Genomic DNA, 27,322 nt, shown 5'->3' with positions numbered 1-27,322 from the left:
GCAAGCAAATACACAGGAGATTGTAATTAGAAGTTGACCGATAGTGGATTCTACCGATGCCTATAGGTAGGTTGGATCATTCTTGCCAATGAGCGATTAAATCAACAGATTTTGAAAGGATGCTGGTTTAAAAAAAAAAAAACACTACATGAAAAATAGTACTGAATTTTAGTACACAAAAAACTGTAGTAAATCATGAAAATATGCTTAATGAAATAAATGAATATATTAAATAAATATAGTGAAGTATTTATCAATTCTAAATAATAAATATAATAGCACTCTCTGTGCAGCACGCAGTCGCTTGTGTAAAAAAAAAAAAACAGCATGTGGTGTCATTTATTCACCTCTAGAGGCCGCTCTCCTAATGACAGAAGACCGATAGTAGGAAAAACAATCGGCCGATAGCCAATAGTTCCAACAATCAAATATCGTTCGACCTCTAAATGTAACAGTCATCATTTAAATCCCTTCAGAATAAACTTATACATCCATTTAAGCACATTTTACTGTTTACAAAACTGATTTAGTGCTAGAAAATTCTCAAGCTTCAAACAGTCAAAATGCTATACTATGTAGTAGTTTAGCATAAACACTGCCTTAGTGTAGATGTGAAACGTGGAAAAGCGTGCCATCTCATGCAACGTAGTGTAAAATAAGGCCGCTCCTGATAGTGGTTAAAGTCTATGGTCTGCTCTGCTTCTGGAATGGCTATTTACGTCCAAAAAACCGTTAAAGCACTTCAGTCAGCTCCAACGGGACTTTATTTAGTCTGACGCTTCCTGTTTGCTCGTTCAGCTGTTCGTTTTTTTTTTTTTATATATATATATATTTTTTCCCTTTTACTCCGCGCGTACAAAGACATTTCTCAATCCTTTCCGCAGCTGCCTAATTGCATGGTCAAGGTCAGCAGCAGAAATCGCAGATTTTCTTCTGCATCTGGCCACCATGAGATTTAGCACCCAATCATCTAATGCCATTGTTTGCTTGTTATTTTTCATGGCATTGACTCAGGCCTAAGGGGATTATTCAGCTCCCCTCAAGTAGCGATTGAAAGGGAAAGAACGAAAATGCGAGCTCCATGAAGCGTACCCTTTCCAAAGCCTTGAGCTAGCATTTTTTTTTGTTACAGTAAAAACATAAATCTTGTTCAAAAAAACAACGTGCAACTTCACAGGAACCCAAAAGCAACAAAAATTTATAAAGAGAAAAGCAGCAGGTCAACTCGACAATGGGTCAAAAACAGGCCTGGGACAAACATATAGAGTTGGCAGCATAGGAGTGGCTTCACGGAGATTATTTGTAGGTTGAGGTTTGGTCTGAGGTTGGCTGGGGTCAGTGAGTCAAAGCCAGACCTTTCAGCTCGGAGATGCAACCAAGCCCTGTGGCCCCATGTTCCAGAAACTGAGCATCCATCTTTAGTCATATAAGTTGTGTGCTTGCGAAGCCAAATTTAAGAAACCGAGCTCCAATACAGAGTACAGAGCTCCAACCTTACAAAAAAAAAACAACACAATACTTAAAAAATAAAAATTATAAAAAAATAAATACAAATCCAAAAGCACCCTCTGGCTTAGCCAATTTGATTCTTAATTGGATTTTATTTATTTTGAGAATCAGGATTTTTTTTTGTTTTTGTTTTCATGCTTAACATGAGCCCCATTGAAGCAGCACAGATGCTTTTTACTTAGCGCCAGATTAGGCCAGTTTTCAACAACAAATGGGCATGTTCTGGATCCAAAACACGGCGTAAAGGAAATAAGGTTCATGCGAGGTTCCTACCCGGTGGTCTACCCGAAATGAAACTGGCAAAGTGATGGGTTTGTCAGAGCCGTGCCACGCGCCATTTCTCACAGAACCGGGATTGCAGGGGAGCATCGCCGAATGGTTAAGCGCATGGTTAATTTACTCATTCCCTCTCAAAGCCGATGAAAAATGAAAAATTATACACAGTCATGATGTGACTAACTGTTTGCAGTTGTCATGGCGCCTCGGCGGCACGGAAACATCTGCTTCGTTGCTGCAGTGACCGAGGACCATAACAGGACGCTGGAGACTGACAGCGTATACACACACACAAGCACACACACACACACGTGACCTCAGAGGAGTCAATTTACTGTTATAAACACGCACTTTACTGACCTTCCAAAGAAGGGCGGCCTGGCAAAAGACACCAGTGGCGCGAGGCAGTGTACAGTTCAGGCGTGTGTCACCGCACACACAAATACACTCGATCCATTTGAATTGGGCCGACAACATTAAATCACCCCTTTACATAACATGTCGAAACGCCATGGTAACCACAGCACTGACATCACCGAATGATTCCACTCCATCTGCTGAAGCGATGAGGTCATTCACCAAGCCTACGTGGTGTATTACAGCCCAAATATTACCAATGGATACGCTTAATAAGCGCATAATCTGCCGGTAATCCGTACGAATATGAAATGAGATTAAGGACACCTGAACTGACAGTCGGTCAGTACAAAACGATGTAATCGGTTGTCTCATTCATTTCAATGAAACCCCGTACATTTCTAAATCTGATTCATTCTCAAATCAGAATCAGGCATGCATGTGCACTGCATCAGCATAAGTAATTAAAAAAATATTTTCTCCTGCTGCCTTCTATTTAATACACACGTCAATTTAGCTAGCGTTCGTTTTTTAGAGTTTGTTAAAAAACACAAGATCGGTCACCGAAAACTGGGAAACGAATTAAAATCAGTGTTAGCTAGTTAGCTAAGCTGTGACAGCCTTTCTTATATCACACCTGAAAGCCATCAAGTGTATTGTAATACATGACCACAGTTATTACCATTGGATCTACTGTAACATAGTTACATTAAAAACTATATTTTTTTAAACATAAGCAGTCATTAAAGACATGAAGTATGAAGTGGGATTGATGATGATGATGATAATAATAATTGTATTATATTATTAGTATTGCCATTAGAATTAGGCGAGTAGAAGAAGCATGATCTGAGTGCTAACTAGTGTTTTTACATCTAAAAGCTACAATCCTAGGGAGGCAAGAAAATAAAAATATAAGAAAGACTATTATTACTTCTATAAAAGATATTAACACTAACATTAATGGCACGCCCTTAAACAGTGACTGGAAGAGCTAGCATAAGTTCAATGATTAGAAGACTGCTATCTATCGAGCGGTCAGGGTTTTTGAGAATCGTTACAGTATCGCCAGTATACTCAAGTGTAGCGATATTTTCTTACAGCCCTAGTGTTAGCTACATTGTGACAGGAATTGTGTTTCCTGCTATGCCAATATTGGGCCACAAATACAAGGCGGTATCAAAAAGTAGTCCCTTTCCACACAATACAGCGATTCCAGCGTTCCTGACACTTCACGTCCTTCTTCGGAACCGCTCCTTCTGGAACATTCCTGTCCACTGTTGCTGAACCTCCACAATGGGGATCTTCCAGCTGGAACGTCATCTTCGGGAAGAGGGCAAATTCCGCAGGAGCCAAATCAAATCGGTGGGTGCGGATATGAGATCATACTCAAACATGAGTTTAAAGTACCAAAGCACATGAGGGGAAAAAAAAAAATCTAGAGACCAAACAGAAACTTTTGTTTTGCAAACAAGAGAAGTTATTTTTGTAATTTTCTTTCCTTCAATTCTCCCATTTTCCCAGGGATTCGCCCAATGGGAAATAAAAGCCAATAGATATGAATTCTGCTTGTCTAAGTGATTTGCCCACCCTGGGTTAAGTTTATAAACAGCTCATTTGAAATGTGCAAATAATTAGAAATGAAAAAAAATATTCATGAGAACACTAAACTGATAGAAGATATCTGGAAATAGGGTTCTTATAATTCCAGTTATAAAACAGTCACATAAATATTAACAGTTCCATTGGCTCCATTTATGTGCCAGTGCTTTTTGCACGTCTGGCCAGTCGATCAGGAAGAAAACACACGGAAAACTCAAGCAGAAGAATAAAGGATGACATTCATCGGAGGAATCGAATTGACGGCTCTCTCTCTTTGAGCTGCCGAAATTGGACAGCGAGCTGAATATAGACAGCAGCGGTCAAATCACTCCGGCAGTCATCTTTCTGTTGAGGCGCATTAAATTAAACTGAAGCAGACCTTCCGAGCTAGGAAACTTGGATGAGGAAATGCCAGACAATCCTTTCTCTAGAATTTCAGCGGTTCAGAGATCCAGTGGATGATTTGTTCTTTGTTGAGAAGGCCGTGGAAAGCCGACTGCTAAGACAGTTAAACCTGAGTCATATGTTAAAAGGGATTGCAAATTGGCCCGTTCAAGCAATCCAAGAAGGTGCTGTGCTTGCATCCAGAACCTCAAGATGTGTCATAATTCAGGAAGCGGTTCATATTAAAACCCGGGGTCATTATTTCCAAATGACGAGCGAGATTAAAAAAATGAGCATGAGCATCCCTCACCCTTCATTTTCCTCACTAATAAACTGAATGCATCGCGTAAACAAATCCCCAGCTCTAATAGCCAAGTGTACAGTACAGCAACTCGTCACCCAATGTACTATTGATGTCAAGCATGTTTATTTCATGGTCATGAGAATGCATGACTACCCACTGCCACTTTCTCAAGTCTCATAGAGCATGAATATGATTTGTGTATGAAGTGGCTGGGTTCTGCCAGAGGGGGAAATCCATTTGGAAAAAAATGCAGGCAGTCGTTAAACAGCGGGACAGGTTCAAATAAAGCCCTGTGCTAATGAGGGCGGATGTTAATTGAAGGCGGGCGCAGCAGGGGGTCTCTAAAGGCTTTACACCGCCACAGACAGAAAACACTTGTGGCTGGTACATAATTCAGGGTCTGTATTTATCAAAAATTCCAGAGTAGGGCTGTAAAGGATTCCTCAAGTAACTCGAGTAATTTGAATACAAAAAAGCATTGAGGCAAATTATTTGCCTAGATGCTTCATTTACTCCATTTAACTACACATGGAGCACTGACCATTATTACTAATTACTTATTCCCCCACGGACCATTATTACTAATTACTATTACTTACCGCTAAAATCTGGACCGCTCTGGGGTCTTATTTATAAACGTTGCGTATGCACAAAGCACGGCTGGAACTGCGCGTACACTAAAAGTATTTGCAGCACTTTTTTTCCGAAGGTCTCGACATTTTTGATGGACCTAAATAATTGGACAACTATTCATTCACACCTCAAAGCAAATAAACAAATCTAAATCTTATTTGTTCATTCTAAATATTTGTAAGAACAATTAACAGCAATACGTGTTAATTAAATTACGATTTGAGTCACCCTGTGAATGTGTCCGCTTGGAGATGGGTGTCGAGTTCCATGGCCTGATGTGTGATCGCCATTTCACAAGTAAGCAGATGAAAAAGTCTACAGTTGAGTCAAAGTGTATCGTTGGCATTCTGTTGCTATTAATTCTCAATTGCAAACCCAAAGAGCCAACGGTGCCAATAAAGCAAGCCATTATTAGTCTTAAAATTCCAAAACAAACCCATCAAAAGGATAGCAAAAACATTAAATGTGGCCAAATCAACCATTTGGTACATTTTATACAGAGAAAAAAAATGCTCTGCTGAGTTTAGGACCACCAAAATGCCCAGAAGCTGACGGATGATATTTTTTTGCCCGGTGAAGATAAACCCTTCACAACAGTTGGCTAGTTCACCCTCCTGGAGTTAGTCATAGCTGTGTTAAAGTCAAGAGAAGATTTAAAGGGTTTGCCACAGGATAAACAAGTGATAAACATCATAAACAAGAAGATCACATTAGAGTTTTCCAAAGATTTATAGTAAAAGTATAGTTCTAGAACAGCATCCTATGGACAAATGAGACAACAATCAACTTGGACCAGTATGATAGGAAGAGAAAAGTATACAAAGGAAAGGAGCTGTTCATGACCTGAAGCAGACCACCTAATCTTACAGCATGGGAACTGGTTTTCTTGCATTTATGACTGCTAACAAAAGCAACAGGATGAATTCCTCGAAAGCAGCGCAAGAGCATTTTTTTTTTTAAGTAAAAGAAGTGGAATGTTCCACAGTGGCCAAGTAAATCACCTGACCTGTATCCAGCAGAGGATACTTTTCAATTGCTACAAACAAAATAAACACAACAGGAGGAAAAAAAGGTAAAGAATTAAAGACAGCTGCATCATTATGTTATTTTGTCAAACTTTCGGTCCTTCAAAAAAGGTGGGACACATAATACAAAGTGCTAAAATTCCTACATTGTTCACTCGATTTGTGAACAATACCCTCAAGCCAAATACTCCATTGTAGACAGCTAAAATAACTATAACTTTGTGGTGTCCAAATATTTATATATTTACTATCTAATAATGAAACTATTAGAGTAGCTGAGCAGTGCGTTATATAACAGGCTCAAGTGTGACAAATAAAGAATGATGTGGAACTATTTTTGTACACACACACCCTCTCACATGTACAAAACCCCAAGAAAATAAAAAAATGCAGCTGTCAATCTTTCTTCAACTGTTTTCTTAGTTCCCCAAAAGTATTCATGCTGGGTTGTCTCTGAATACCAAACATGGTAAAACATAAAAGCTGGTTCTTTTTCATTCTAACCAAAAAAAAGTCTGTCCTCTTGTGTATAGGTCTAGTGGATTTTACCAATAACAATAGCTAGGTTGGATTGTACCTGCCAATGACTGATTAATCAACTGCTAAATAATCAACTGATAAATAATGGATGAAACAAATCCATTCCACTCTATAAAAAATACTACTATACTGTATTACAAAAAAGAAAAAAAAAGAAAAACAGTACTGAATCATGAAAATGTGCTAAATAAAAAATAAAATAAACATATATTAATTAGATTAATAAATAGTGACAAAAATAAAAGTCATGCATTCAAACTGAAACAAAAAGTAACACTCTAAATAAATAAAAATAGGTACAGTACATCCAAAATGAATAGAAAGATGACACTTCAAATAAACAGGCTGTGGTGTCAGTGATTTGCCTCTAGAGGATGCTCTCGTACTGCATAACGGTACCCGGAAAAACTACCAGTAGGTATTTTTCCAGCAATCAACTATCGGTGCATATTAATTTGCAAAACTGATGAATATTCAGTACAAATATTTTTGCTTGCTTACATTAATTATAACCATGGCCATATTCCACATGAATTCTATCAATTCGAAGATCAATTGGGTACAAATAAATAATGAATAACTTACAATTTCAATTGGGTTAACATGATCTGGGATAATATTTTTATTTGGAATAACCAGACAACACATTAGACTATCACCTCCTACAAAAATTAAAAATATATATATTTTTTATTTTTACTGTCTTTGGGAGACTAAGGGGATTGAGTCTTTTTAGCCCTTAGCAGGAGCAACAAGCTCCTAAAAGATAAGGTTCTTAGAAATAGTATTTGCTTAAAATATGGCACTATTCTTATATAATTACATATAATTACCAGATGTGTGTGGTTTACTGACCTGTTCTTCAGTGATCAGGCCTTTGTTTGTGTGTGTGTGTAGAGGCATGCTTTGACACAGTTCCCCCAGCAACATGGACACCTCTTTCATACTTCTCCAGCAGCACACTAGTACCATCTGAGCAGTGACCCGATACATTTCAGATCCTGTAAAATTACAGGATAAAACAACAAAACACAAACAATGTTCATGACTTTTTTTTTTGTAGAATTTTGCAATATTCCAACTCAAACTTATGTCTAATGACACACTGACCTCTAAAGGACAAATCAAGTACTGCAGCCAACAAAAAAGTAACACCAGCTTCTGGTAATGATGCTATTGCTTAGTTTTTATATGTGTACAGTCTTTTGACCCATCTCAGGAACATTGGCATTATCAGTATTAATTATATTTTTACCCTCATTCGTAGCCTGAGGCGTGCGTAGCTGCTCTTCAGAGCTGGCGTCCAGTTCTCGGGCGCTAGTGAAGAAGTCGTTAGTGTCTCGTGGTTGGATTTCCTGGAGGATCTTCTGCAGACCAGATGATGGTTCTTTGCAAGAAGGGGAAAAAAACATATTTAGTGTGTAGATAAAAATACATTTACAATAAATATTCATTATACTATAATTACATCCTCATATTTTGGATTAATTGATTTTGATGACATTTCCTAGACTTTGGATGATGTATATTTTATTAGAATGTACAATAACATTAGTTTAAATGAGTCTAATGGAGTATTAGAAAAGCTAACTGGAATATGCTGGAGGGCTTCATTAGTGGCCTGACTAATAAATTTGTCGAACCATGGACAAAGCAAGGGATCATTCCCAGCTGAACAACACTGCTGCTCATTGAGAATTCGTCTCCATGGGCCAGAGCGTTAATAGTCAGTTCTACTGCTACGTTTTAAGGCGTCTGAGGTAAGACATTCGGCGAAAGTGACTGGATCTGTGGTGCGCTAGTCTCTAAACTTTTTGATAGAAACTCATAACAACCAAACAAAGTTTAATTTCTGGCTTAAAGAACTTATATGCTTGAGAGTGCTTAACATGACTGTCTTGCATTGCCTGACTGCATTCGCTATCTTTATTAAAGAAATAATAGTCTTTCTTATTCTTTATTTTCTTGCCTACCTTAGATCATTGTTTTTGTAAAACACTAGTTAGCGCTCAGATCATGCTTCTACTACTCGCTTAATACTTATGGTAATACTAATAATATAATGCAATCATCAATCCCACTACATATTAGGTGTCTTTAAGGACTATGTGCGTATGTTTAAAAAAAAAACTTAAAGATTACCATGATGGGTCAAATGATACTAATTGTGTTCATGTATTGCAATACACTTGATAGCACTAAGGTGTGAAAGTGGGGTATAAAAGGTAAGGGTTAGCGGTTCCTACTGTGTTATGGTTAAAGATATATATATAATTATAACCTATTCTTAAAATAAGAAATCCCTGTGTTGTGATACGTATCATATTGCGAGATTCTTGCCAATACACAACCCTAGGGACTAGTGTTACATGCCATCAAGCATGCCATCCCATAAATTATTAACTACCCAAGTCGAGTCTTTACCCTTAATCAGCACAACTGCATCATGGAGCTGCATGGTATTCCAGAATATACTTGGCAGTGTAATAATTGCACTCTGCCACCTCAACATTAGATTATTAATAATTATGACATCGGAATATGAAGTCTCTGGAAACGGTAAGGGAGGCAATAAGCTTTGGTGCTTTTGGTGCCTTTACAGCAATTTAACCTCTGAAATACTAACCAGTGTCAGTGTCCATAGGGATAAGACCCTCGGGGGAGGAGCTCTGGACAACGGGCGAAACCACATCGGACATCCTGTAGCACAGAGCCATGAGGTCTGCCACAACCTGACTCCAATTAGCTTGCATTTGGAGAGATCTATACACACACACACACACACACACACACACACACACACACACACACACACAGATATTTCAATGATAAGAGAAAACTATTTAGTCTCTAATAAAATATATATAGAGTATATCATGGAATTGACAATGATTGCAATGATTTAAAAATTGCATCATGAATGCCTGTGGCTAAATAAAATGTGCAGTTCTACCCAGTGTTGAGTTGCTGAAGAGCTGCAGTGATACAGTGAACTCTGCCGTATAAGGGACAGGAAGCAGCGGCGACGAGCAAAGAAGTCTCAGCCTGAGCAACTTCAGCTTTCAAACACGTCATCAGGAACAGCACCACTGGAACGCAGGAAAATCATAAACGCTCAGAGATTAGCCAGCATTAAAGCATGATGTGGTGTTAAAACAAAATAAAGTAGCACATTAAAAGACATGTATCAACATTTGTCTTCTGATGTACATGAAGATTGTACTTCCCTTTTTTTTTTTCTTATTTTTTTTTTTTTTACAGACTCAATTATTTATACTATTTTAACAACCACTACCTTTCTCTCATATATTTATAGTACCTTTTATACAACGGACATGTTTCTGAGTAGCCGATAAGGTTTACATTTCACTGCAAGTTGTATTCTGTGTATAACTATGTTTGTGACAAAAAAATAATCCTCCATCTTGAATTTATAAATGTTGGTCAGCAAGACATTAGTATACCTGCTAGTGTGTTTTTCTAAAATGGAGACCTCGGACGCCTGGATAAAGTCTGGTAGCTGTAGAGGAACACTTTTCTCGCAGGCACAATGGAGCAGCGCCTGCTGGAGAGCCTCCTGGTGTAGCAGCAGGTTGAGCAAGTGGGCAGCTGTGATGCTGTCGAAGGGCTTGGTACTGGTGCTGAGGTCCAGAGCAGCCTGGAGCACACACTGCAGACTAGCCGGCTCCTGAGCAGCAACAACAAATGCAGGAGAATTAACTGTCATGTAATTAAAATCGATTGACAAAGTTTGACAATAGGATGTCACGCTGTAACATTACAGTCATTTATAACAGGCAGACAAACGGTTGCTCTCCAACAAACCTGTAAGCCTACTGTTTCGGGAGGCAGTTTTTGCAGCAGTGTACAGGCCAGCTGTTTCACCTCCAGGAAGTTGCTGGACAGACAATAGAAGACAGCCTGTGCATGTGGAACAGTCACACAATCTCCCAAAGCAAAGCTCTCCAAATCTGTGACATAAACAAAAGAGAAACAAAAGAGAAAGCCATATTATTTGCCTGACAGGTTTTTATCAACGAAAGACTTCACCATGATATTCCGCACTTAATCAATCTGTTTTTGTTCACGAGTGCAGCATAAAGGCAGAGCATCCAAGTGCAATCAATTAATCAATTAAATTAAATGCTCAGGACCATTTCTAACATTTTTGGCACCCTAGGAGAGATTCCTATTGTTATTCCTATTGTTAACGCCCCCTGTAACATATACAGTGGAACCTTGACACACGCGACCTCGATAATTTGTGACTTTTCATTTGAAACCGGACTAAGAGTAACTCGCGAAAAAACTGAGTTCGCGAGAAGCCGGGAGTGGCTCGAAAGTTCGAAAAAACATTTTGAAACCGATTTTTTGATGATAAATTACATAAAAATGTAAAAAACTCTTTTATTGTTGTATTATTTATTTAAAGTAGTAAATAAAACATTTATGACAAGTAATTTTTTACAACATTTTTTGTTGAGTTTACAGATAAAATACATGTACAATTCTCAAATCTACAATACATGTACAAAGCTCGCTGGGTCAGATTTTGTAAGATGTGCTAAATATAGGATCATTTCTATCAAATATTTTAATGTTAAATATCTAGTATATCAGACACTTCTTGTTATTTTTGTATGGTTGTTTTTCATGTTTGCACCGATTAGCAAAAAAAAAAAAAACAACAATTACATAATTGGACCGTTCTCGTTTTTCTTAAAGAGGAATTAATGTGGAAAATGATTATAAAACTTATACAAAGGGCAAATAAAAGCCAGTTTGGCAATAAGAGAAATGCTGGATGAATATTAAACAAAAATTAGTAATGTTTAAATGGTGTCTAATCTGCCATGTTACTCGGGTTAAAGGGTGCTGTTGTGTGTACATATACATTTATGGCATCTGGCCTTTTCCAGAGCGACTTAATTAATCTCATTTATACAACTTAGCAGCTATGGTGTTAAGGGCCTTCTTCAGGGGCCCAAAAGTGGCAACTTGGTCTGGCTGAGATTTGAATTTATGCCCCTTAGATCTAAAGGCCAAAGCCTTAAATCCAATGCCTTCACCACTAAGCTACCACCTCCCCGAGATATAGTAATAATACTATAGTGAGTACTGAGCAATATTAAAGCTCTTCACATAACAAACTTGACAGACCCTCAGTGCTTTAAAAAAAAATTCTATGAAATTACTAATCCATTTTTACTAAAATGTATTTGTTCTATTAAGTCCTCAAAGAAAATAAAGATAAGTGATGTGATTTATCAGGGTAGAAGAATGATTAGTACCCATGCTGAAAGAGAAATGATCAGCCACCAGCCCCAAAAGCTGCAGAGTCACCAAACAACTGGAGAAAGAGGCTCCTGGCTGCAGCACTTGGAATAAACTCTCACAAAACCAGCAGAGGAACTCCTGAGGAGACAGACACAAACATACTTTTTTTTTTATTGGTTTATAAAATAAGTGCCACAAGTCAAAGCACTATAATTGTCTTTATTATTAATCATGTTATGATCAACTTCCTGACATGTCTGCGTCAATGATCATCTTAATCATCTATAAAGGTCAGCTATGATAAACAGCACATAGCACCTCGAGCAATATGACATCCTCTCAACTCATTATTCACATTCACTCATTGGCATGCAATAGAATACTGTATAAAATAAAAGCCTTTCAATAAAATATTACTGATAAACAAGTGCAGGATACAACCGGGAATAATTACCATCATTCCACGTTCTGTGCAGTGAATCAAGATGTGTGTGTGAATGCTTGTTTTCCTGATGCCCTACGATACCCTGCGATGTTTACGGTGGTGGACTGTTATGACATAAATGTAATTGGTAACTGTACTTAAGTAGTTTTTTTTTTCGTGAATCTGTACTTTACTGAAGTGTTTCCCTTTGTGCAGACTTTTGCTTTAACTTCACTACATTTCAAAGTCAAATATCGTACTTTTTGTTCAACTACATTTTACGAAATCAGTTGTTTCTTTTTATTTATAAGTGGATAAAAACTTAACTGGTCAAACACACAGAAAGCCACAAATCAGGGTCGAGCGAGTGCTCTGTTTTAAACTTTTGATTGCCGCTTGGTGCAGATACTTTTGTACTTTTACTGGAGTAATATTTTACCAAGTGCATCTCTACTTTAGGACAGGTTTGTTGAATGTTTGTAAAGTGGGGATCATCTGTACGTTTTTTTCCTTATAATTGTATATTTGTCCCTAATGAGTGAGCCAGTGGCGACTGTGGCCACAAAAAGCTCCCTGAGATGGCATGAGGAAGAAACCTTGAGAGGAACCAGACTCAAAAGAGAATCCAGATGAGGTCCATTCATTACAATTCCACCAATAAATCCTCCTGTATACCTTTAGAAATAGTTGGTCATGATAAAAATAGATTTACACAAAAAAACATTTTGGTTTTAGCCACGATATTTCTCCTGTAAAGAATGATAATAGACCTGGTATGAGTTGAGGATGTTCTGGTCTCTCTGTCTCTGCTGCTCATCTTTCTCCTGTGCCAGTCTCTTCTGCAAAGACTGAGTACTCTCCTTCATCCTACACAGGAGCTAGCCACACAACACAGAGCACTTAATGGTGTTTGGCAGACTAGCTGTGCTGCAACTTTGCCATCACAAATGGTAGAAGAATAAAAGTATGTGGTTCAGACCTTTTCCACAGGCTGACCATCTGCTGTCTGACTCCAGGTGACTGGCTGTTTAAGTTGCTGGGCAGGAAGTGGCGAAGCAGTTCCATTTCCTGTGTGGAGAGGGTCTCTGTGCTGCGATGGCTCTCGCACACCAATCCAAGGGCGTCAACACGCACCTAATCTCACAAACACATATTGAACAGTTCCTTCAAATGAATAAATATATTTAAAATCAGCTTTGCAACTTAGAAAAGGAAAGAAAATTGTATATTGACTTACCTGGTCATGTTTGTGCACCAGGGCTTGTTTTAGTAACGGGAGAGGTACCATCGTGCCCCAAAGTTGCACATCAGCAGGTTTAAGGACTCCCTGAGCTCTGGCAGCACGGAGACAGGTCATCAATGCGCCCAGCGCTCCTCTGCTACCCACAGAGCCTAAAAACACACAGCACAAAGGCTAGGAAAATGTGGGCAAAGACATCTCTGATTGCTTCGGTCTAAAGGATGGAACTTGAATAAGTGCATCCCTTTATTGCTACTCATAGGTTTTGCATTTCATCTCTTCACACTTCATCTCTGTCAATCTCAAAAGTAGGGTCCCAAAAAAAATATAGTGAAACATTGCTTGCAGCCACTATAACTGAAAAACTAGCAGGCCTTGGACTTTTATGTGTCACCAAAAACAATCCATGCAGTACAGAGTAGAAGTTGACCGTGGATTTTATTGATACTAATAGCTAAGTTGGATCGCACTTGCCGATAAGCGGTTAAATAAATAAATAAATAAATAAATATACAAAAAGTACTGAACTTCATTACAAAAAAATTTAATAAAAAAAAAACAGAACTGAATCAATAAAATGTGCCCTATGCACAATGGAGATGCATTACTATCACACAATCGTAACTTGAAAAAAAGTCAAGACATGACATAGCCTACACAAAAGTCTTAAAGAATGGTGATCATTATGGGCCAGTGTACTGTAATTTGTTAAAAATGTAACAAATGAAAGTACATAATTTAGCAAAACAGAGCAATTTACACTGTCGTACACTAACAAAACTGTCGTACACTAACAAAACTAACAAAATTTAGGGTATTTATGTATAAAAGTGTACTAATAATAAAGCAAAAGACACATATTGAGTTTAACTGTCTTTAATTTTGACATTTGAAAGCTTATAGTAGCTGCTTGTTGAGCAGTGCATGGGGGATTTCTCCTTTGAACAAATTCACTCATGCTGAGTTGTTTCTGTGGAAGAAGAAAAAAGCATTTGAGTATTCAAGGTGTTTTATTTTTAATGATAATTGCGGATGGCAAGTTGACAACCATAAAAAAAATCAATATAAAATATATATATATAAAATATAATACAACATTGTTTTGACAATTTGACATTTTGTTCAGTTGTGAAGATATAAGCATCTAGAATATATAATTTAATTTTGTATAATAATTAAATGATATATGCATAAATTAAATATTCAAACATTGAATGTAGTAAATCACGTTGGAAACATAAGTTAACTGTTGTATGAGACAAACGCTACAAAACAATGTTGAGAGCGAAGTGACCTGATGCTCACTAGTCACGACAGAACAGAACTAGTGTGACTGTCACAGAAAAACAGTTTACACAATAGCACTTAATTATACTATGATGAGATTATAAAGTTTTTGCTTACCGTGCTGATGTTTCGCCTTCATCCATGACACCAGTATGTTTTCTTTTCATGTGCTTGTGCATCACTGTGGTATTGAGGTTTACGGTCTTCTTTGTTGCATTGAATATAAAATGCTTCCACGCCTTGGATGACTTGGGACGCACACTTTTTATGCTGCCGTTTGACCTGTATGCTCTGCCATTTCGCAAGCGGCTGTGTTTTATTGCCGTCTCGCTAACCCCTAACTTAAGCGGCCCAACTAATCAATAACAGCATTCGTTGACAATTAATTTCATTATCGATTAGTTGTTGCAGCCCTACAGTTATATCCAAAATGAATTTTAAAAAGACAATAAAAATAAACAGCACATAGCATCTGTGATTCGTCTCCAGAGGCCAAGCTCGTACTGTATAACGCAAACCGAAAAAACTATGTATGGACGGTATGGATTTTTGCCTATAGTTCCAGCAATCAACTAATGGTCCACTATTATTGCAGAGAGCTGCAAAACTAAACCCTTAATTAGACATCATGTAGGTTGCAACATTTTTACAGCCTATTAAAGACAGCCATATGGATAATTTCAAAAGCAAATAAAGTTGTCTTCTCACCATTTGAGCTGAAAGGCATGTCCTGCAAGGCCTGCACCATGCACGCTAAACTAGCAGGGTTACAGCGCAGCAATTTGGGCAGAAAGTAGTCCAAAATATATGTGGTCTGCTCCAGCCTGGCTGTACATAGCACCTCAAGCAGCGGGATCACCCAAGTCTTGTGCCAGTCATCCATCCAGCCGTGGTCGTTTGGAATCTGGCACACAGCTGACCCTTGTGACTCACAAACAGTCTCTCTAACAGCTCGCTTGAGTAGGTTGCCAGTGTCTGATCACCCATGAGGGCTAGCAGTCTGAAAGGCAAACTGGCATCAAGTTTGAGAAGGTACTCAGCACCTAAGAGCTCAGCCAGACATGCCAGTGAGCCATACTTGCCCTTCGTATGCCAGTCCAGTGCAAGCAGGCTGTGGGTCAGCCGGGTAATGTAAGGGTCAAAAGTTGGGTCAGATGCAGGGTCACCACCGCATTGCTGGTGAAGCAGGAGAAGATTTCGGAAGAGGATGCGAGATTGGTGGCGCACGCCGTCCAACGGGTGCTCCCAGTGAGCATAGACGTGGTGAAGAAGACGTGAGGGAAGCAGGCTCTCGCCATCGAGTGACTGGCGGAGAAGAGAAGGTTTGGGGTCAGCCTGGAGGCAGTCAATAGCAGCACTGCCCCATAGGGATAGAACTCTAGAGACCACCATTGCAGTACTGGACTCCTTCACTCTACATAATGGACAAGGGGACAAAAAACACAAAACTATATGTACACAAAGACATTCAAAACAATTATGTACATCCAATTTGGTGACAACAATATGGGTGAGGTGCAAATATGGGTGTGATGGTCAGGAATCCACAATCCTTTCTGCTATATGGGTGAGATTTAAAAACACTAAATGAATACATGCTCAGCTTCTACATTTGTTTTTTTTTCAGTTGCTTTGGAGCATTTCACACATCATTCTAAATATTTGCAATCCAGTAAACCATTTAAAAAATAAAAAATTTTACAAACAAGACCACACAAAAAATGTAAAATGTACAGTCAACCCCCGAGAATTTGCGGTTCGGAACACTCGACTCGGGAAAATTTGCGGGTTCTCGTTTGGAGCCTAACTAACAGCAAGTTATCTTAAAATTCGTGGGAATCCGCAGCGGGACAGAATGTTCAGGAGAGTTAGGATTTAACAACTATAGTATGTATTTGATAAAATACTGTACGGTACCATAGGGGCCGCGGGGGTGCGTCTTACGTTCCAAAACCCCCCTGTGAGTTCCAGGGGACTATTGTATTTAAAATTTTTAAGCACATTGTTTTAGAAATGATTGTTAGAAATCGTAGTGTGCATGTTGTCATGATGGTAAGGCAGGCCAATGGTAAAAGCCTCTATTTGAATGGTAAGTAGAGACAATGTGAAATTTAGAACATTCTTTCTGTATTCTTCTTATTTGTTAATCTATTGCTTGCATTTCAGTCACAGTTCCTGTCCCCATAAAGACCAGTCTTGGTAAAGGCACTAAATCATATGATTCAAAGTGGCCTTATTGTTGTTTCTCTTAACGCATAGTCCTTTGATATCTGTATAATTTCAGTAATGCCTATACAATGTGAGTACATGGCTTACATTTAGATACTACATATAGCATTTACATACTAAACTTCATTTAGATGGCTATTTTAATTATTCTTTTCTACAATTACAATTAAGGCGTTTAACAGACACTCTTATCCAGAGCGGTGTACAAAAGTGCTTTGAAGTCTCGCTCAATGAATCGATCAACACTGGTTCACAAGGTTGTAAACTTAGGATACCATCAGACTTAGACTCTGTTGAGAGGAATTACGGCTCACTTTTTTTATATACATAAAGACACAGGGATATAAGTGCTAGTTCAATTGTTTTAGGAAGAGGTACGTCATCAACCTGTGTTTGAAGATAGGAAGTGACTCAGCAGTTCGGAGATCAAGATCTAGGGGAAATGTATTCTAACACCCTTTTTTCTAGAACAGAGAATCAAAGAATCGTGATGTATACCAAACTCTTACCCTGAGAGAGAGCGGGAGCAGTTTTCTCATTAATATATAAACCCAACAGTAAAGACTTCACCTAAACTTAGGCTTGGATAAGCAGTGGCTTGGCCAGTGTTAGTCTTGGTATCATAATTCCCATAATGTCTTGCATTCACCTTGCATCAAGAGACAGGATCACATCAGGGATAAGGAGCAGCAGTTTCTCATCCTGTAAGCCAAGTGTCCTTCCTCTCCAGTTGAGCATGGCTAGAGCTCCGTGGCTCATATACAGAGCCAGCGCAGCCGGCCTGCATCTCACATACAGTCCTGCACAGCTCTCTTTCAACCACTGGGGGGCACCATCTCCTTCCTTTTGGGTGCACTGCAGAAGACCTGCCACCTTGAATGCAAACAAAAGAAAGATGCTTTATACTTGTCACATGTTCTTTACAGCACAGTGAAATTCTTCATTTGCATATCCCAGCTATGTTAGGAAGCAGGGGACAGAGCACAGGGCCAACCATGATACAGCATCCCTGGAGAACAGAGGGGTTAAACCACGGGGCTTGAACCCCCACCTTGTGATCAGTAACCCAGAGCCTTAACCACTGAGCTACCACATATCAATGCGATTGTGTAAAACTTTGTAGGTTCAAACTACAACCATTAGCAACTATTTTATATGAACTATTTTCATAATTTTTTCAAAGGGGAGAAAATACCACTCACCAGAACAGCTAGACTGTCCCCATTTCCCATGACAGACTTTATAAGCAGTACTACAGCCATTCCAGCTGTGCTTTGCACTGCCTGAACAAACTCCTCTGGATTTCCCAGGAAAGGAAAACAATTAAGAAAAGGTTTTTAAACGCATAATAAAATAATTCATGTTATACTAGATCAATACCATTCATGCTAGCGTACCATCAGTGAGAATTTGTGTGTAACACTGTAGGAGTCCACTGAATGCTTGCTGTAGAGCGCTGCTGCTCGACGTCTCCAGCTGGGAAGCACTGATCAGCTCCTGAGATCTCTGAACTACCAACATGGAGGCTTTAACCACAGCCAGACAGCTCTGCATGAGCTGGGCCTGGGCTACATGGCAACCAGCCAGACCCCTTCACAAAAACACAGAGAGAGGAGGGGTGGTTAACATTTACACATAGCACTGCACTATTTAACAGACTTATTTAAAAACAAGCATCAAAATTGCAGGTTTACCTGTTTTGCTCTAGACATTCTCTCAAAACTTTCTGGAAGAATTGAAGTACTATAAGAGCAACATAAAACATTAATCAGTTCAAATCTAAATAAACTAAACAGAGAATAAAAATTTTAGCCGATAGTGGATTTTACTTGCCGATACGTACTTAAACAATCAATATTGTTTAAAATAGATACTGAATAAAAAAGAATCAAATGCTCTATGTAAAATAGTGCTGAACTTTATTTAAAAAAATAATAATAATTAAAAAAACTGTACTGAATGATGAAAATGTGGTAAATCAATTAAATATGAAAATATTGAATTATATATAAAAAATACTACAAATAAATAAAAAAACCTAACAATTAAAATCAACAGAATGTGGCTTCAGTGATTCAGCTCTAGATGCCGCTCTCGTACTGTATAAAGCAACCCGGAAAAACTATTAGTATGGAGTTTTGCCGGCTGACGATAGTTTCAGCAATCAACTATCAATGGTGACCTTTCGGCAAAACCAATGAATCAGTCGACCTCTATTTTTATTTGCCTAAAAGGAGTTGTAAAATGAATACCAACCTTCTGTTATTAAGCGATGAACACATTTCTCCCCTGTGGCACAGAACATGACATATTTAGAGCAAAATATAAACAAAAAACAGTCGCTGATTTAAAAAGCGGACAGAGGTGATAATACTGTTAATGACAAAATGCTAGCAAATGAAGAGAAAAACCTGAATGTCTACTATTTATACTGGTGGATGAGCTAAGACTTTTTCTTTGCCAAGATATAAAACAAGCAACAGGATGATTTCATCTAGAAAACGTCAACCTAAAGTGAAAGCACCCTAGAAGAAGTGAAAGCAGCTAGAAAAATCTGTATCTTTTACATCATGCATCCTTTTTCCTTATTCATAGCCATAGCAAGAGGCCAAACTCTAGATACTGTACTGGCACCTCTTCAGATGAAGACATACCAATGGGGAAAGAGTCCAGACAGGAAGTGATGCAGTCGGTGAGATGGGTATAATGTTTTGTGCTCAGAGAGGACAAGGACACAGACAGGCGCTCAGACAGACAGCACACAGCTTTTTCCTGCAGCCAGTCAGGAACATTCCCCAAGGCACTGTAGAGACAGGAAGGGAGAAAAAAAACAGAGGGCATGGACATATATTATGTAGGGATGTATGATCAATTCAATGCAGCTTTATTTGTTTAACACTTTTAATAATGGACACCGTCTCAAAGCAGCTTGACAGGGAGATAAATAGGTTATACATTTTCTTTTTATATATATGTTCGTGCCTATAAGTTTGTTCCTAATGAGCGAGCCAGTGGGAAACACTCAGCAAGGAAACACTTCCAGACTCAAAAAGGAACCCATCTTCATTTGTTTAGCACTGAATGCCCTTTTATTGTAGTTTCATTATTGTTGAAGTGTAATGTTCAGTGATGGTTGCCTAAAAGCAGAACTGCTCATGAAAAGTTTAGTCCTAAGACATTGCAGCAGACCGTATCTAATAATATTAAATGTGAGGATGTGCATCTGCATAACTGAGCCCCATGCAATTCGCAGCTACTGATGTACTATGATTCGCCCGCACTACGATGCATTCCGATTGAATTTCGATGTGATTCAGCACGATGCGATTCAATGCAATACAGTGTAATGGAAAAATAAAGTATATTATGTTATGCAATTCAGTATTGTACATATAGTTGTTAATAGTACTTTTATTCCCTGGGTTCAGAGAGACAGACAGCTCTACCTCTGCCAAGTTAATCTACATTCGATGTGACGTAATCAATCAACATATCAAATATTGGTCACAAATAATTGCTCACTTTCTAAATCATAAAAGAAAAGTGCACCTGCTAATAATTATGCACAAATAAATAGTTTTTCACGTTTATTATTATATTAAAAAAAATACCAGGTTTCATGCCGGACGTAGCATTTTATTTTGTAGTATTTATTCGCCACACCTTAAAGGCTGGTCCGTGAAAATACTGTCTGATATTAAACCTGTCTGTGGCGCAAAAAAGGTTGGGGACCACTGATCCACAGTATATACATGTATATCAGAAAAAGAGAAAGTACAATGACACTCACCTGGCCACAGCCCTCCTCAGTGGATTCTTAGCCTGCAGTGTGCTAGTGTATATGACTGCTAGAGTGTCCAAGCATGCAGTGAGTAAAGGATCTGGTGAAGACTCAGCCTCTGATGCATGTTCCAGCATAGAACCCGCCTGCAAGGTCACAACATAAACCTTCACTATAATTACACTAACTGACCATTTTAGAATTTGTGCGTTGTAGGTATACAATGACTGGCCATAGCTGATCTGCTGCTATGCACTTTTCCTACAGAGGACAGAACCAACCCTGAGCAGAAATTATGCAAGTGGTTTAGTTTCAGCAATGTAGCTGTGTACACTTGCTGCCACTTCATTTGGTTCACTTGCCCTTTACACAATAGGCCTCAATTAATTTAATAATATAATTTAATAAAGTCGCATTAAATGTTTGTAAAACAAACCGATCTCAAGATTCACTCATAATTGACTAAACATCCAGACATTATGATTTTTATCTTGTATCATCCATAAACCTCCTCTTTGGCCTTCCTTTTTTAATGCAGCTATATTTAGACTTATCTTATAAAATGGGTAAGGGGTAAAAGTTTAGATCCAAAATTAAAACCGTATACCGTATTTTAAAAGGGTAACTCTGCTTATATGATCAATTCAATATAGTCAAAGGAATGTAGAAAACGCAGTTTATCCGGGTTTTTTGTGTTTTTTACACAAGCTAATTTAAACTGATTTAACCCTTTTGACGCTTTTTTTTGTGCTGCCTTTTCTATTTCCTTTATTCAATAATAAAACTAACTTTTCGTGTAATTCAAATTAAACCGCATAAAACGTCGCACCTTAGACACAAGCTGGACTTGCTGCACCGGGTCCATGGAAGTCAAACAGACCTTCAGCACCTGGGCAAGCTCCCTGGATTTATCCTCTCCATCTACAGACAATGATTCTGCAAGAGAAAGACAGAGTGTATACAGTTAGAGTGTAGTGTATAAGGTGTACATTACAGACAAAATACTATGCTATCATTATAAGTCCAGCCTGGACTATTCACCTCATACTGTATATACACATACTTTTTCTTTTTCATGTTGTGAATATATTGTATTTTGCATTTCATATTCTCCCCACAGACCTTCAGCATGTTCCACTTAGGTTGCTTTGATGTTCAGCTGATGTTCAGCAAAACTCTAAACGGACGTACGTTGACAAAAGAGCTCAAAATGTTCATGATCCGAACTTCGACTGTGAAAACTCATACACACCTCTATGTTTATAACCTGAAGTCCCTCTTCGCACTATGTCACTGTATCTATAAGAGTCTCTTACTTTATCCATCTTTCCATTAATCTACAAGTAACACATTCACACACTCTCTCTTCTTATTTTTCCCCATCAGTCACTTCATGTGTCTTTCTACTATTATAACACACTCTCTTCATCTATGTACGCCCCTCTCTCTATATTCTTTAGTCTTTCTATTTCTATCTTTCTTTCTATTCTATAACACACTCTCTCCGTCTATCTACATGTCATCTCACTCCATCTTTCATTCTACTATTATAAAACAATCTCTCCATTTATCTTCAAGTCACTTCCTCACTCCATCCATCTTTCTATTGTAACACACTCACTCCATCTATCTCACTTCTTCTGCCTTTCTATTATAAAACTCTCTTTTCCTCAATGTGTCTACTCGTGTCATTGTCACTCCTTCAGACTGTCTATTATAACACTATTTATCCATCTGTCCTCAAGCGTACAAAACAGTTTTCTCTTTACCTTTGCAATATATTAATGCAGTCTATCCTTTGGACACGCCTGATATACGGCCAACGTTTTTTTTAGAAAAAATTAAAAACACATGCAGACTCTATTCTGACTATAAATCAGTTGGTAATAAGTCCTGCCCCTTTCTTTCTTTATGATTCAGAAAATCAGGGCAGACAAACTCCTAAGCAAAGTGGAGTATTACTATTACTAAGCTGCGTTATTCTTATTCTTCAAAAATTAATTTCACATAGGTAAACAGAAAGCAGAAAAAATATAAAGTGTACATAAAGTAGTTACTCACTGATCAGACTCTTCAGCTCAGAGATGTCCAAAACAACAGGCTCCACTTTGGGCACTTTCTTCTTCACCACCATGACTGAACCTGAGTCACAGGAACCAGGTTGATGCTAGAAACTCAGCTGGATGCTATTAAACATATAAAAGGCAGACAAATGTGTCTCAGAGATGACACATGACCCGAGTCATGTGCATACCACAGTGCCTATTCAGAAGTGGTGTAAAGTATTAGAGTAAATGTACTTAGTTACTTTTTTGGCTACTTTCTAGTTTGACTGATTAGCAAAGATATAATCAGCTTTTACTCTCTACTCCATAAACTACATTTATGATTCAATATCTGTACATTTTACGCCATGATATTTTAATGGACAATGACGTTACCAATTACAGTGGGAGAAATAATTGAATATAAAAAAAAAGAAATCCAGAGACAAAAAAGAAAGAAAGGTTATAAATTAATTTATATTTGACAGAGTGAAGTACCAACTAGCAAGAATTCTGACTCCCACAGACCCAAATTAGTCCTGTCCCTTTAGGAATGTACTTTAAATATCAACTCAAAGACACCAGTCATAGAATCAAATTTCATTCAAACCTCTCCACCACAAGGGATTTTTTCTTGTTTTTTTCTGTTAAAATAAACCTACTATTCAAATTTTAGACTGTTCATTTCTTTTTAAAGGGGTAAATGTAAAAACAAAATTCCCCCACTATACATTTTGCACCCCTGTTGAAGATGTCATCAAGGATCAACACTCCCCTGCCTACATCTGCTGCCTGTGAGCGACTTTTTAGCACCGCTGGCCTCATTTCAGTCAAAGATTCAGCTTGAATAAATTCCAAACACTGAGAAACAGCTTTTGTTGAAGTTCTAATGTCCATTGAATACTTGACATTATACTGTCATTTTATTTGTTCATTGAAGATCCCTTTTTAAAAGATTTCTTTACTACTTTGTCCTTTTTTTTTTTTTACTGATTTTTTTTTTATCTTTGTTTTATTCTGGCATGTTGAAGAGGCTGTGGTGTTGATTTTGGTTAATGCAACGTTGCGGTGTACAATTTGATTTGTGTTTTAGGAAAGTTCACAAGTCATCTGTTTTTTTGGTATTTCACAAACACGTTTCTTGGTGCTGAGACCTAGTGCATGTTTAAGCCTACGTTCAATACGAGTCAAAGTACTGTTCAAATACTCTAATACTTTTACTCATCATATTGAAAATTCATCATCATCAAAATACTATTTTGATCCTATATGGAAATTGTTTGATTGCAGGTGCTCACTTTAAAAGATTAAAGTAAAATAAAAATACAAAAATGTGAAAATGTAAATAAATGTCCATAAGTCATATATGAAGTGAAATGAAATGTGTAGCATTAGTAAAAAACAGATAGCAAAAAAATCTGACTAAAATAATAGTTATTGCACATGCAACAAATATTATTATTATTATTATTATTATTATTATTATTATTAATGCAATAAGATTATTGCACAAAATTGGTGTGGAATTGGTGAATTTAAACATGAAGAATGTAGTAAGTTTTGCAAAAAGATATATTAATTTATTCAGGTATGATTTTCATCTACTCTTCACACCTCTGTTATTGAGATGCTGAAAAAAATGGAGCAATCTGAATAATGCAAACTGCATTCGAAAGAAATAGAAAAAAAAGAGATGAAAAAATCATGTGAAAATCTGCTTTACTATAAATTATAATAATATTAAAACCATGTCACTGTACATTTACTCCTTTATTCCTATCAAATCTGCAAGCATGTAACGTGGACCTGGCACACTCATGCTAACCGGATGCATGCTTTTTATTTGATTTATTTTTATTTAAAAAGCGATCCAGTCAAATCTTCACTCACCAGCAAATCAAGTCTTTATCAGGCATCCAATAATATCCTCTTATGCTTCTTACAATCTCTAAAACATTTATAAAACCACATAAACCGTGCAGCTTGATACAGAACTGTTCAGCAGAACTCCACCATAACACACGTGTGTTATACGTCATTACCGACACGTTACATCACAATCATGGCTGAAATACATATCGCAAAATGTTGTATAAAAAGTGCACTAGATAGGGTGTACTAAGGGGCAAAATAGTACACTTATATAGAAATGTGTAATTATTTGGACACAAGCCCACGTCGATTGGTCAAACCAAATATTCTTTGGAGTTTCATTGGCTGGATTGAGTGTCAGTTTAATCTAAACTTCCTGTACCCTCTAATCTACATAAACACGCCTACGGTGTCCTCTATTGGTCCATTTGGTGAGGACACGCCCCTCTACCAGGCAGGACGCGAGAGTGCGGTGAGATGCTGGAAAGTGTGGAGAAGCGGAGAATCTCCTAAGACATCATCAGGAGCAGCAGACTGTACTGAGAATAATCATGAAGTGAAGACAGATGCTGGATAAATAAATCTTTTTATTGGGTAAGATGTTTTATTTTTTAGACTTTTCGCTTAAGTGTGTGTGTGTGTGTGTGTGTGTGTGTGTGTGTAAAGGGTTGTCATAAGTAACAGCTCTTTTTGTGCACAGATGTTTCAGTGCACTACGTATGTGACCCCATTTCATTCTATAATACAATATAATATATAGAAATACAGACAAATCTAGATAAATGAGTTTTGACAGCAAACTTTGAATCTGTTTCATAAGCTTGAAAATAGTTTGAAAAAAGAAAGAAAGAAAGAAAGAGAGAGAAAGAAAGAAAGAAAGAAAGAGAGAGAGAGAAAGAAAGAAAGATATGATGACTGACAGACAAAAAGACAATTACTGGTAGAAAGATTGATTACAAATAGAGTGACAGAAGAAGGAAGAGAAAGACTGTTAGATTGATTGAACGAAATATGGAGAGAGAGAAAGAGAGAGAAATGCCAGTAGATTGAGAGAGAGAGAGAGAAAGAGAGCGAGAGAGCGAGAGAGAGAGAGAAACAGATTGAGAGATACTGGTAGATTAATAGAAAGATACAGTATATTGAGAGAGAAAATGCTACTGTTAGATTGATAAAAAGAAATATATAGGGAAAGAAAGAGAGATAGAGAGAGAGCGAGACTACTACAGTTTGATTTATAGAAAGAAATATGGAGAGAGAGAGAGAGAGAGAGAGAGAGAGAGAGAGAGAGAGAAATATGAAGAGATACGCGGAAAGAGAGCAGGACTGGTAGATTGATAGAAATATATATTGAGAGAGAAAAAAGAGAGTGAAAGCTACTGGTAGATTGGAAATAAGGTATATAGAGAGGGGGTGCGCTACAGTTCGAATGATAGTGGTTAATGGAATGAGTGTGTGGACAGGGAGATACAGTAAAGTGAAAGTGTCTGTTAAAATATAAGAACAGTCTGATAAAGCAGAGCAGCCTGAAGGTCTGTATGGAGAATATCGCTTAAATGGTTTAGGATTTATAACAGTTCTCTGGAAATTCACTGCATGTAACTGGGAATTTTCACAACTTGGAGTTTCTGTAATGGAAAAACAGTGTCTGTGTCAAGTTTGCTGCATGGAATTCACATGGTCTAGAAGGTGTAGCGTGAAATGTATGGTTCTCTGAATAATACAATAAGCAATAAACAAACAAATAAATAAACAACAAGCTAAAACAGCAGAACAGCATGTTTGGCTTCGTCAAGTCAATGTAAGGAGTTGCTCCTTGGAAGATGATGATATACCAAACCTGTTGATGTACCGTCATAACACACTCTGCAAATTATTTAAACTTCACTTTTATAGTGATACACGTTATAAAACATTTTCAGGCAAATCCACTGTCACTGATTTTCATCTCATCTCTCCTCAGACTCATACAATAATCTGATGAGTTTATTGAGAATATTTTTCACTAATGTTAAAAACAGGATCTAACAATCAGGTCTTTCCTGACAGTCAAAATAGGGTTAATGGGCAGTAATATTCAAGAGTCTGCTACCAAGAGCTGCTTTTTTTTTGTTTTCACTAATCTTACAATTTACAGTCACTGTCCATTTTATTAGGAATCCCTGAGAACCTGCGTATTTATGCATTATCCAATTCTTCAATCATGTGCCAGCAGCACATTGTATAACATCATACTCATACAGGTCAAGAATGTCATCATCAGAATGAAGAAAAAGTGTGATCTCTGTGACTTTACTAGTGGTTAGTGTCACTATCAGCTGGTCACACAAGTATTTCAGAAAACTTATATCAGGGAATATCTGTAGCATTTACACAGACTGGTACAACAAACATTAAACATCTAGTTTGCTGAGGGTTTGCAGCCTGAAACACTGTCATCTGACCAGAGAGGAAGTGTACAGTAACTTAAATAATCACTCTTTACAAACATGGTGAGCAGAAAAGCATCTTAAACATCTTATCAGCACATCAAAACTTAA

General features: G+C 37.7%; 2 protein-coding genes across 2 annotated transcripts in view; one reads left to right on the top strand and one right to left on the bottom strand.

The window, feature by feature from the left end:
- The window catches only part of thada (THADA armadillo repeat containing), a 97,651-nt gene extending 72,720 nt beyond the window's left edge, over positions 1-24,931 (bottom strand). Inside the window, 23 exon segments of the mRNA XM_046871807.1 lie at positions 7,486-7,631; positions 7,886-8,017; positions 9,257-9,393; positions 9,584-9,719; positions 10,095-10,108; positions 10,110-10,318; positions 10,456-10,601; positions 11,922-12,045; positions 13,102-13,211; positions 13,312-13,465; positions 13,569-13,723; positions 15,567-15,761; positions 15,764-16,272; positions 17,737-17,960; positions 18,290-18,384; positions 18,485-18,678; positions 18,782-18,830; positions 19,344-19,376; positions 19,742-19,890; positions 20,878-21,014; positions 21,698-21,804; positions 22,930-23,054; positions 24,804-24,931. Coding sequence (XP_046727763.1) covers positions 7,486-7,631; positions 7,886-8,017; positions 9,257-9,393; positions 9,584-9,719; positions 10,095-10,108; positions 10,110-10,318; positions 10,456-10,601; positions 11,922-12,045; positions 13,102-13,211; positions 13,312-13,465; positions 13,569-13,723; positions 15,567-15,761; positions 15,764-16,272; positions 17,737-17,960; positions 18,290-18,384; positions 18,485-18,678; positions 18,782-18,830; positions 19,344-19,376; positions 19,742-19,890; positions 20,878-21,014; positions 21,698-21,804; positions 22,930-23,002 — 3,228 coding nt within the window. The 5' untranslated portion in view covers positions 23,003-23,054; positions 24,804-24,931.
- A 314-nt stretch (positions 24,932-25,245) lies between these two features.
- Positions 25,246-27,322, top strand: part of plekhh2 (pleckstrin homology domain containing, family H (with MyTH4 domain) member 2) — a 35,349-nt gene continuing 33,272 nt past the window's right edge. The window contains exon 1 of the mRNA XM_046835167.1: positions 25,246-25,379. The gene's annotated coding sequence lies outside the window, so the exon portion shown is untranslated. The remainder of the gene's footprint in view (positions 25,380-27,322) is intronic.

The sequence above is a fragment of the Silurus meridionalis genome, chromosome 2 (genome assembly GCF_014805685.1).
Source record: "Silurus meridionalis isolate SWU-2019-XX chromosome 2, ASM1480568v1, whole genome shotgun sequence".
NCBI lineage: Eukaryota > Metazoa > Chordata > Actinopteri > Siluriformes > Siluridae > Silurus > Silurus meridionalis.
Note: the sequence above shows the minus strand (reverse complement) of the source record. Positions and strands in the feature narration are given on the sequence as shown.